This window comes from Durio zibethinus, chromosome 21 (assembly GCF_047325235.1).
Source record: "Durio zibethinus cultivar Kanyao isolate XHJ-2024 chromosome 21, ASM4732523v1, whole genome shotgun sequence".
In the NCBI taxonomy this organism is placed as follows: domain Eukaryota; kingdom Viridiplantae; phylum Streptophyta; class Magnoliopsida; order Malvales; family Malvaceae; genus Durio; species Durio zibethinus.
This window is the reverse complement of record NC_143182.1, coordinates 10,708,885-10,721,703: the sequence shown is the minus strand read 5'-3', so window position 1 is coordinate 10,721,703 and position 12,819 is coordinate 10,708,885. Positions and strand designations below refer to the sequence as shown.

The 12,819-nt window shown below is 28.4% G+C and overlaps 2 protein-coding genes and 1 pseudogene across 2 annotated transcripts; all 3 read right to left on the bottom strand.

Annotated features, from left to right (window-relative positions):
* LOC111306492 (F-box protein At3g07870-like) lies at positions 1-8,820 on the bottom strand. The gene is made up of 2 exons (XM_089751101.1): positions 8,271-8,820; positions 1-1,326 (listed from the first exon to the last, which is right to left on the bottom strand). Exons 1-2 carry the CDS (start codon positions 8,818-8,820, stop codon positions 119-121), a joined length of 1,758 nt encoding a protein of 585 aa, XP_089607227.1. The 3' UTR covers positions 1-118.
* Positions 8,821-9,758: 938 nt separating this feature from the next.
* LOC111306491 (F-box protein At3g07870-like) lies at positions 9,759-11,089 on the bottom strand. The gene has a single exon (XM_022904335.2). It carries the CDS (start codon positions 10,959-10,961, stop codon positions 9,759-9,761), a length of 1,203 nt encoding a protein of 400 aa, XP_022760070.2. The 5' UTR covers positions 10,962-11,089.
* A 477-nt stretch (positions 11,090-11,566) lies between these two features.
* LOC111306488 (F-box protein At3g07870 pseudogene) lies at positions 11,567-12,819 on the bottom strand (annotated as a pseudogene).

The window sequence follows — 12,819 nt, the reverse complement described above, 5'->3', positions numbered from 1 at the left end:
TAAGCTAGACAACCAATGCCATGAGAAGGCAAAGTATATGAAATGTAATAAAGCAAGATTGATTTTCAACAAGCAGATCCAAACAAAAAGGAAACATCCATTAATTACAGATTACTTCTTAAGAAATAATGACAGTATTGTCAGTCCCAATGAGGCTAACAACATGAGCAATAATCTTAAGATACTTAAGCATTTCAAGACATATAAGCTCTTTGAATGTTCCTTGTCTTGGATCATATAGAACAAGTTCCCTTCCCATGTACTCCAACAAAATCTCACCATTTTTCAAAATCCATAGTACGCCGGTAAATGTATCAGGGAAATAGTCCTTGGCATTAAGGACTAATTTGAGATCATGTTGCCGCAATGTTGTTGGCAAGTATGTTCCAATGGTAAATTCCTTGATCCAAGACTCCTTCACAGCATATTCCTTCACGACCCAAATCTCCAGTTTGTCGTTATCATGATAAGCAGCTGCAGAGAGACAACCTCGTAAGACCACCAGCTGATGGAAACACCTAACTAAGCCACAGCAATCAGGTTTAGGAAGGAACTCCTGAAATTTCTCTGTTGTTAGGTAGAAGGATATGATCTGGCCGGCTCTGGTGTATCTGTTAGGGTCAGAAAGCCAATGAAGTCTGCCTCCGACCAAAACCTGTGATGGTTGCCAAAGGAAACGGTAAGGTATCATTTCTAAATTTCTCCAACTGGGGTTTCCAATTGTTAGAACATGAACCTCAGATTGTTCTAAAGTTGATGCAGGAATTTGGGGGTCGCCTCCAGGTCTAAAGATTCTATGATAATATATATGGACCAACTTGTATTCCTTTGTTGTTGGAAGGAAACCAAATCCATACAATCCTAATCTTGGAGGATACTTAATCAATTTTGGGAGCTCCATGGGAAACCTGATAAACGGATTATAAACATAGATGTTTTCTGAAGAATCATGCAAGCATAGCAAGCCATTGCATGAATCTACCAAAAAGTACATATGCATAAAAGAAATAGGAAGTTTCTTTGAGATCACCTCTCCTTGGTTGTGAGAAAAGAAATCTACAAAATAAATCTGATACGGGACAGGCCATCTGGTTTGTAAAATGAAGCTTGGATCACTGTCAGCCATGTATGAAAAATGCTTTGTAAAAAGAAGTGGATCTTCGATTAACCTTCGCCAGGCTCGGCATACTAGCTTTGATTGCAGCAAAGATGTTACCGGAAGCCTGGATAGTATGTGGAGGACAATCTCCTGAGCGAGACGCTCCATCTTGTTTACTGCTGCTTGATCTGTCGTGACAAAGTGTGCTCCTTCTTGTTGAACTCTATCTTCATGATTAGCGAAGGTCGAGAGATAGAAGACACATTAATTATGCACAAACCAAAACTTCTTGGCGATCAGAACAAAGTCTTCAGGATTGAATAATGTGCGATCAAAACAAAGTCTTCAGGGTTGAATAATTTATGCACTGACCAAAACTTCTAGGCGACCAAAACAAAGTCTTCAGGATTGAATAATTTGCACGTTAGTACAAATTAGTAAAACAAAGAGCAACAATTAAATAATGTTGCAATAGGAATTGTGCGTGAGTGACGTTTATATGGGATCCACCAGAGCATGTTTCTCGATTGCAGAAAAGTACTGTTCGTCTAATCTATCCAATTCCATGAAGCTGAAAATAAAATCGTCAAGGAACAAAAAAGAACAAATTAATAAAACAAAGTGAGAGATAAATTATCAACTTTGTTTGGTTATTAAACAAATTAGAAGCAAATGAAATGGTAAAATATTTTCATGTTTGAATTTTTCCGTTAAATAAATTTAGCTTAGACCATTTTTTAAAAATATTATTATATTGAATTCAAATTTTAAAAATATACTTTGAAAATTTTGAAACTCAAAATTTATAAATATTATTTATTAAAAAGTTTTATAATTACATGATTTTATTGCATATAATAGTCTAAATCGAATCGTTTGATTCATAAATACAATAAGGGACAAATATAGTAAGATGAAAACAGCATGTTTATATCCAATAGTAGATTTATAAGAGCTAGATCCCCCAAAATTTTAGAAGCCCCTAGTTTATATATATTTATATTAAATTAAATTAAATTAACCACGCAAACTAAAATTGTTATTATTTTTATTTTTTTTTATCTAAAAACATACATTTGCGGATTCATATAACCTGATTTTAAGTACTCTAATTTACAAAATATTAAAATTACATTGCTATTTGTCTATTATTCTCTTTTTCCAAATCATTATTTACAAATTCTAAAATCAATAGACTTGCCATAGGTGTTAAGAAACAATAAAGTAAACAACAATTTGATTGACTTTCTAGTTTTATCTACAAGATTCCAATCCAGGAACCCAAACATGTTTTACTTTTATTTTGTTCCTATAAAAAAATTACTTTTATTTTTGTTTCTTTATGCATTTGTTTATGAGTTGGTGAAATTTATAAATTTGTGAGCATTTTATCTTGATTCTAGTACATTTTTTTTGGTATATTAGTAAATATAACCAGATTTTTTTTTAAAAAAAGTATAATCTAAATTGGTCCTTCACGAAATCAAATATCTGGATTTATCATTGGTAATGTCGTGTATAAGTTAAAACATCATGCTAACTTAAAGATGATATTGGCTGCATATAATAAAAATTTTTAATCCAGATCTTTCTAATTTGGAATTAAAAGAAAAACCCAAAGATATCCTTTCCTGTTCATAAAATTATTAGCCATACTAATTTCCTCTCTTATAAACAAAAAGGTATGACTCGCGTTGTGGTGTTTCCATACGCACGTTTATATAAATGTCTCTTAGAAGATTGTATCATCATCTAATACTTAAATTTTGTTTATATATGGTTGAAAGTACATTATTTTTGTATATAATCAAAATTTAGGTCACATCATCTTTTTTTTTTTACTTTTTTGTAATTTTTTATATTTAATTTTTTTTTATAAATTTTATTTTTCAAAGTAAGACCCGTTTTATAGTGACTTTTTTGGGGGGGTTTTAAATTTTTTTAGGATAAAAATATTACATTTATAAATAATTAAGATATATTTCATACATTCATCTATCTAATTCAATCTTGATTTTAAAAAATAAAAATAAAAATTTGCAATTGGGGTTTTTAAAATTTATTAAATTAAAAATAAAAAACAAAAAAGTTGAAAAAAAAAGTGTCACATTGACACTTTGATTGGGGTTAAATAAAAGTGTTTTGAATCCACGTCTTTTATGAAAAATGACAACGAGACGAAATCGTGTTTAGAATAATTTGATTAGACTCATTTTGAGGTATATATAAAAGTATATATTTTATTATTATTTTAATTTTATATTTATATATATTATAAATTTAATTGAAGAAAATAATATTTTAAAATTGATAAAAGTATCCGCATGGTACTCTCTATGAGCTTCTTTTTTTATTTATTTACTTTTTTCTAAATTTTTTTGTATTTTTAAAATTTTCTATTAAATAAATTTTATAAGAATATGAAATCATTGATATATCCACATCTTATCCTCATTTAGTGTGCCAACCCCTTATTTAGTAAAATTAATTTTTGTTCAAGTTTGTCTATAGTAAGGTCACAATATATAACTTTATTAGGAAATCATGAGATATCATGATATTTCATGATATATCATGATAAATTATAAGAATAATATAACTTAAAAAAATGAAAAAAGGAAGAACAGGTTAACAAATAAACAAATAAGCATAAAAAAAAGTATACATAATTTTATTTAATTTATTAATTTAACAAAAAAATATATTTTTTAAATTCATAATATCAATTTATTTTAGAAAATTAACTTGATTAATTATGTTTAATAGTATATATTTTTATACGTTTTTCATCATTACATTTAGAATTATTAAAACTTTTTTTTTTTTTTAGGATAAGACATTTCAAACATATATTAAATCTAATGATATGAATTTTATGATTATTTTCATCTTTTTACATTAATAATTTTTTTATTTAGAATCTTTTAATTTAAAAATATCAATTCCTTTACATTGTCAAGTTAATTATTTATTTTAATTTTTTTTTGCTCTTATTCTTATTTTCTATTTCATTTAGAATTATTATAACTCTTTTTTAAGTTATTACTATATCAAATAATATCAATTTTATGATTATTTTCACTTTCTTTTTGCTTTTTTTACGTTAACATTTTTTTTTTTGGTTTGGAATTAATTTTTATTTATAATAATAATTTTTACATTGTCAATTTAATTATTTACGTTACAATACTATATTCTTATATTTGTTCTTATTTTTTATTATGTTTAGAATTATCACAAAATTTTTTCTTAAGATGTTACAACACTTCTAATATGCTTTATGCTAAATGATAAAAATTTTACGATTAATCTCACAGTTTTACTCAAGCACTTATTTTTTAATTGAATTATTTTTTATTTATAATAATAGTTCTTTTATATTGTCAACTTAATTATTTATTTTAAAATAATATTTTTTACACTTATTTTTATATTTAATTATGTTTAAAATTATCATAATTCTTATTTAGGATGTTACGATAGTTAAAACTTGTTTTACATTAAATAATACTCATTTTACAACTATTATTATCTTTTTATGTTATGAAACTTTTAACACATTTTACGTTAAATTATATAAATTTTATGATTATTCTCACATTTTTGCATTAACACTTATTTTTAGGTTTAGAATTATTTTTTATTTATAATAATAATTTTTTATGTTATCAATTTAATTATTTACATTACAATAAAATTTGTTACACTTGTTCTTATATTTTATTATATTTAGAATTATCACAACTTTTTTTTAAATATTACAACACTTCAAACATATTTTATGTCAAATTATACTAATTTTATGATTATTTTCATCTTTTTACTTTAACACTTTTTTCTATTTTAAATTATTTTTATTTATAATACTAATTTTTTTATGTTACAAATTTATTACATTTCAATAATATTTTTTTATATTTGTTGTTGCTTTTCATTATATTTAAAATTATTACAATTTTTTTTGTTAAAGTGTAACGATATTTCTAACCATTTTATGTAAAATAATATTAATTTTATGATTATTCTCACTGTTTTATATGAACTCTTATTTTGTGTAAAATTATTTTTTATTTGTAATAATAATTTTTTCACATTACCAACTTTATTATTTATGTTGTAATAATATCTTTTTATACTTGTTGTTAACTTTCATTACGTTTAGGATTATCATAAATTTTTCTTAAAGGTGTTATGACACTTCTAACCATTTTACATCTAATGATATCAATTTTACGATTACCTTCACCTTTTTTATATTAACACTTATTTTTTGGTTTATAATTATTATTTATTTGTAATAATAATTCTTTTATATTGCCAAAAATATTATTTATGTTAGAATAGTTTTTTTTAATACTTTTTTTTACTTTTTATTACGTTTAGAATTATCATAATTTTTTATTAAAGTGTTACGATACTTTTAATTCAATTTACCAAATGATACCAATTTTACAACCATTATTACTCTTTTACATTACAACATTGTAACATATTTTACATTAAATGATTTCAGTTTTTAATTATTCTTACTTTTTTATGTCAACACTTTTTTTTTTGTTTAGAATTATTTTTAAGTTATAATAATAATTTTTTTATATTGTCAACTTACATTTATGTTATAATAAAATCTTTTACGCTTATTCTTAACTTTTATTATGTTTAGAATTACCACAAATTTTTTTTAAGGTATTACAATACTTTTAATATATTTTATGTCAAATGATACCAATTTTACTATTATTCTCATATTTTTACGTTAACACTTATTTTTTGATTGAATTATTTTTTTATTTATAATATTATTTTTTTTACATTAACAATTTATTACATTTCAATAATATCTTTTTACGTTTGTTTTTACTTTTCATTACGTTTAGAATTATTACAATTTTTTTCTTAAGGTGTAATAATACTTTTAACTATTTTACGTTAAATAATATCAATTTTACGATTATTTTCACTGTTTTACGTTAATTCTTAATTTTTTATTTAAAAGTATTTTTTTTATTAATAATAATAGTTTTTTTATAATGCCAACTTAATTATTTATGTTTTAATAATATCTTTTTACGTTTATTGTTATCTGTCATTACATTTAGAAGTACCATAAAATTTTTTTTAAAGGTATTATGATACTTCTAACTATTTTACGTCAAATAATACCAATTTTATGATTACTCTCATCATTTTTTTATATTAACACTTATTTTTTGATTTATAGTTATTAATTATTTGTAATAATAATTCTTTTTTGTTGCTAAAAATATTATTTATGTTACAATAATAATGTTTTACTCTTGTTCTTACTTTTTATTACATTTAAATTTATCACAACTTTTTGTTAGGGTGTTATGAATATTTTAATCTAATTTATGCCAAGTGACACCAATTTTACAACTATTATTATCTTTTTACGTTACGATACTTCTAGCACACTTTTATGACATATTCTAATTTTACAATTACTCTTATTTTTTTACGTTAACACTTTTTTTATTTAGAATTATTTTTTATTTATAATAATAAATACTTTTATGTTATCAATTTAATTATTTGTAGTATAATAATATCTTTTTACACTTATTGTTACATTTCATTACATTTAAAATTATCATAACTTTTTCTTAAAGATGTTATAACATTTCTAACTATTTCACACCAAAAAATATCAATTTTATGATTATTCTTATCTTTTTATGTTAACACCAATTTTTTAGTGTAGAATTATTTTTTTATTTATAATACTTATTTTTTAATATTAGCAATTTAATTATTTACATTTTAATAATATTTTTTTACACTTATTGTTGCTTTTCATTACTTTTAGAATTATCTTAATATTTTATTAAGATGTAACAATACTTGTAATCATTTTACGTCAAATAATACTAATTTTATGATTATTTTTACCTTTTTACATTAACTTATATTTTTTGGTTTAAAATTATTTTTTTATTTGTAATAATATTTCTTTTACATTACTAACTTAATTATTTTTATTATAATAATATCTTTTTATACTTGTTGTTACTTTTCATTATATTTATAACTATCACAATTTTTTATAAGGGTATTACGATACTTCTAACTTATTTTACATTAAATAACATCAACTTTACAATTGATCTCACATTTTTACGTTAATACTTATTTATTAGTTTATAATTAGTCTTTGGATTTAAAGTAATAATTCTTTTAGGTTGTTAACTTATTTATTTATATTATAATAATATCTTTTTATGTTTGTTCTTATCTTCATTACGTTTAGAATTATCACAACTCTCTCTTAAGATGTTATAATACTTTTAGCACATTTTATGCCAAATGATACCAATTTTATGATAATTCTCACCTTTTTATTAACTAATTTTCAATTAAATTTTTTAAAATATTATATTATCTTGTCCTTTTTTTAGGAATTTTAAATAGATTATATTTATATGTTAAAAATCTCTTATTTTATTTGATAAATAATATTTAATGTAATTAATTAAAATTAGATTCATAGGTTAACAGGTAATTAATTATTTTTATAGTTAAAAAAAATCAATAGTTTATATTAATGATTTATATCCAACGGTTATTATTCAATTATCTTCTAATAAGGTCAAAAAATTTATATTTACCGTAGAAGTTTTTGTTAAGTTCTTTCAACTTAAGTCCTCGGGTACTTTCGCTCTAAGGTAAAGATTTCAAGAATCAGATCATTTAGATTGAAGATTGAGAGAAAATCTAAAAAAATACAAACAATGAATAACAAGGCAGACACATGACAAAAAAAAAAAAAAAAAAGAGCAAGACAGGTTACAATCAAAGAAGACGAAAAGTCGAAATGGAACAACGTCTCCTTCGGTGTATACTCTAGCTCTTTAGAAATGAATAGGAGTGTCAATCCAGTTCAGGCTGCCAACTTGAACAACTATTTTGTACCAATGTGGCATTTCAGGAAATTTTAGTTCCTTGAGCGTTCCATTTTGTGGATGATACAGAACAAGTACTCTGTGTCAATACTGTAGTAAGATCTCGCCAATTTTCAAAATGCATAGAACTCTAACAGATGAATTAGGGAATCAAGCCCTTGCATTATTGAAGTGTAGGAGATCATTTTGTTGCAATGTTCGGGGCAAGTAAGTTCCAATGGTGAATTCTTTGATCCAAGAGTTCTTCACACTATATTCCTTCATAACCCATATCTCCAATTGTTCATTATCATGATAAGCACCAGGTGAGAGACAACCTCGTACAACCATCAGATCATGAAAACACCGGTCCAAGACACAACAATCGGGCTTATGCATCTCCTGGAATTGCTCAGTTGCAAGATCAAACGATGCGAGTAAGCTAGCCATGGTGTTCTTGTTAGGCTTAGAAAGCCAATGAAGCCTCCCATTGACCAAAGCTTTCGATGTTGGCCGAGTCAAATCATACGGTAACATTCCTATATTTCTCCAAGCGGGATCACCAATTGTTAGAATATGAACCTGTGACTGTATTAAAGTAGATGTAGTAACATCAAATAGGCCGACTCCTCTAATCAATTGTCTTCGATATACTATCTGCACCACCTTGTATTGTTTTGTCGATGGATGAAAACCGAATGCAATATGTTCCCCCTCTACTGGATGGTTAATCAATCTTGGGAGCTCCAAGTAAAGGCAGGTGAAGCGGTTGTATACATCTCGCATGCATAGCAAGCCATTGCATGAATCTACGAAATACATGGACGTAGAGGAATCGGAAGTTCTTAAACATCCTTTCCTTCGCTATGAATATCTAGGAAATCAATAAACAAAAGCTGATATGATGAGCTAGGCCGATTGCTTTGGAAGAAAAAACTTGGACCTTTGTCAGCCATGTGTGAAAAATGGTTCCTAACAAGAAGCGGATCTTGTAATAAGGTTCGCCAGGCTCGGCAAACCAACATTGATTGCAGCAGAGATGTTATTGGAAGCCTAGATAGTATACGAAGAATGATCTCCTAAGGAAGTTGCTCCATCGTTGTCTTCATATTCTGCTCTGTCTTGTTTATCAGAGAAGCTAGAGACATAGAAGACAGTTCTTTTTTTTTTTTTTTCTTGGATATTATAGACGGAGTTTTGAGGTTTTGGCGATCAAAACAAAGTGGCCGGTGCAAAATTCATTTGCACATTGATACAAATTAATAAAAGTAAACCAACGAAAACAAAATGGTCATCAATGATAGCAGAATATTGTAGAAAAATATTGTTGGTCTTGTCGACACAGGAAGACAAACAAAAGAAAATGTTGTAAATATTCTATGTAGAATAGATAATATATATTAAGTAGAATAATTCTCATTCTACCGTTATTTGTTGCACCATATTTATTGGGCCTTTCAAAAGATTAAGCACTATAGCCTTTATCAACAGTGAAGAATTAGATGAAGCTCTATCACCATTATTTAATATAATTAATGATTTTTTTTTTGCATTGTACTCTCTCTTCATTTTTCTATTTTCTTAAGAAGAAAAAAATCATAATTAAGGTAAAGATCCAAAAGCAGAAACTGAAGATATAATAAAAAGGCAAATGACGAAATAATGAAAGTAAAAGTTACTGATATAAATAAACAGATTGTTGTAATAAAAAGATCAAAATCCAAAGGAATTACAATAATTTGCTTTGTTACTTTCGCGTCTTAAAAATTAATAGGAGTATCAATACAATTAAGGCTGCCGATGTGAACAACTATTTTGAACCAATCCGGTATTCCTGGAAATGTAAGCTCCTTGAGTGTTCCATGTTGTGGATCATATAGAACAAGTGTTTGGCTTCTATACTCTAATATGATCTGACCACTTTTCAAAATGCATACAACTTGAACAGACAAATTACGGAAACCAACCCATGGATAACTCAAGCGTCGGAAAGCCTTTGGCTGCAATGTCTGGGGCACGTAAAACCCAATATTGAATTCTTTGACCCAAGACTCCTTCATACCATATTCCTTCATAACCCAAACCTCCAGTTCTTTATTATTATGAGAAGAACCCACGCAGAGACAACCTCGTAGAACCATCAGATGTTGAAAACACTTTACTAAATCGCAGCAATTAGGTTTAGGGACCTCCTGGAATTGCTCAGTTTCGAGATCAAAAGATATGAGTAAGGTAGCCCAGGTGTTCTTTTTAGGCCTACAAAGCCAATGAAGTCTCCCCTTGACCATAACCTTTGATGTCTGCCTAATAAAATGGTAAGATATCATTCCTAGATTTCTCCAAACAGGGCTGCCAATAGTTAGAACATGAACCTCAGATTGTACCAAAGTAGATTCATTAACATAAGGACGGTCTCTTTTTTCCAATTGTGGTCGATATAATATTTGGATAACCTTGTATTCTTTTTTGGTTGGATTGAAACCAAATTCCAAGTGTCCCAACTCTGGTGGATAGTTAATGAATTTTGGGAGCTCTATCGAAAGCCCGGTAAAGGGGTTGCATATGTATATGCCTCGCGAATCACGCATGCATAGCAAGCCATTGCATGAATCCTCCAAAGACATAAGCATAGAGGAATTGTCTGGTTTCATTGAGATCACCTTTCCTTCGCTAAAATCAGAGAAATCTGTAAAGTAAAGCTGATCATACGGGGCACACCTAAGGCTTTGTAAGATGAAGCTTGGATCATTATGAGCCATCTGTGAGAAATGCTGACTAACAAGAAGGGGATCTCGTATTAAGCTTCGCCAGGCTCGGCAAACTAACTTTGATTGCACCAAAGATGTTATAGGAAGCCTGGATAATATCCGAAGGATGATCTCCTGAGGAAGGCGCCCCATCATGTTTGCTGCTGGTTGGTCTGTCTTGACAACTTTGCTCTTTTCCATGATCGCTTTCTCCATGATTAGCGAAGGTCAAGACGCAGAAGACAAGTCATATATGGAAGTTTAGTATTTTTGGCGATCAAAACAAAGTTTGGGTACATAATTTTAAGTTTGATACAAATTGTTAAAAACATAGAAAAAGTCATCAATGATAGCGGTATTGTATAAAAATATTGTTGGTCTTGTCGATACAAGAAGAAAAACAAATGTAAGGAAAATGGATATTGGTATTTGGTAATCAACCATAAATGAATTTGATGGAGCCATAAAAATAAATTAATGCTAATTAATAATTAGTAATAATTTTTGACATCGTCCTCCCTCTTGATTTTGTTTTAAAACTCGTATATTTTGTGGTCATATTGAATTATTGGATAATATGCAACTTTCATTTTATTGTCGCAAGCTAATTACATCATACCAAAGCATGCATGCATAAATGTCTTATAAGAAATACATGCAACATAAACAGTTGGGTGCAGTTGGGTGCAGTTGTGCATTTTTGAAAGCTACGTAGATAAAATAGCTTTAAATTCAGGGCTATTGCAAGTCATTTTAGTTGTTGCTTTCATATGTCTGCTTGTTTCCAACAAGATTTAATTAATCCTTCGATATAAACACGGAAATTATTAGCTTATCCATCTAAAGTGAAGATATCAATGAAACAAGGGCGACCAATTACAAGGCGCAGGGCATATGAAGGAAACAACTATGTTTTAAACCTTAAAACTTAGTAGGAAGGAGTACTATCAAGCCAGTTGAGGCTGCCAACATGAGTAATTATTTTGAACCAATTTGGCATGTCTGGAAATGTAAAGTCCTTGAATGTTCCACGTCGTGGATCATAAAGGACAAGTGCTCTGCTTTTGTACTCCAATAAGACCTCACCACTCTTTAATATACATAGAACTTGAACAAAAGAATTAGGGAAGTGAAAATTTGAATTACTGAAGGACCAGATCTCTTCTTGCTTCAATGTATGGGGCAAGTAATTGGTTCCGACGATGAATTCTTTGATCCAAGACTCCTTCATACCATATTCCTTCATAACCCAAATCTCCAATAGTTCATTATCATGATACGCACCAGCTGAGAGACGACCTCGTAGAACCGTCACATGGTGAAAACACCTATCTAAGCCACAACAATCAGATTTAGAAACCTCTTGGAATTGCTCTGTTTCGAGGTCAAACGATATGAGCAAGCTAGCAGTACTATACTTGTTAGGCGTAGAAAGCCAATGAAGTCTCCCATTTACCATAACCTTCGAGGTCGGCCAAATAAAACGGTAAGGTATCATTCCTAAATTTCTCCAAGCAGGGCTTCCAACAGTTAGAATCTGAACCTCAGATTGATTGAAGTAGATGTAGGTACATTTCAGTCGCCTCTTTTCCATCGTCTTGGATATACTATCTGGACCGCCTTGTATTCTTTTGTGGTTGGATGAAAACCGAACCCGAACTGTCCCACTTTAGCTGGATACTTAAATCAATTTGGGGAGCTCAATGTAAAGCCTGGTAAACGGGTTGCAAATGTAAATGATTCTTGAAGTATCATGCATGCAAAGCAAGCCATTGCTTGAATCTACCATTTTCATAAGCATAGCGTAACTAGGGAGCTTCTTTGAGACTACTTCAATATGCTCAGAGAAATCTAGAAAGTGAAGCTGATACCGGATAGGCCAATTGCTTTGTAACATGAAGCTTGGATCATTGTCAGCCTCAACCGTATGCAAGAAATGCTTAGTAAAAAGAAGTGGATCTCGTATTAGGCTCCTCCGGGCTCGGCAAACCAACTTTGCATTCAGCAAAGATGTTAGGGGAATTCCGTATAGTATACGGACAACGACCTCATGAGGAAAACGCTCCTTTTTCAT

Excerpts from the sequence above, each read along its gene's own strand:
- LOC111306492 (XM_089751101.1), bottom strand. The coding sequence starts at position 8,820 with ATGTATTTCGTAGATTCATGCAATGGCTTGCTATGCATGCGAGATGTA. Across the intron at positions 1,327-8,270 it reads ATGGGTTATGAAGGAATATA|ATAGAGTTCAACAAGAAGGA; the intron begins GTGTGAAGAACT and ends CTAATCATGAAG.
- LOC111306491 (XM_022904335.2), bottom strand. The coding sequence starts at position 10,961 with ATGGAGAAAGCGATCATGGAAAAGAGCAAAGTTGTCAAGACAGACCAA.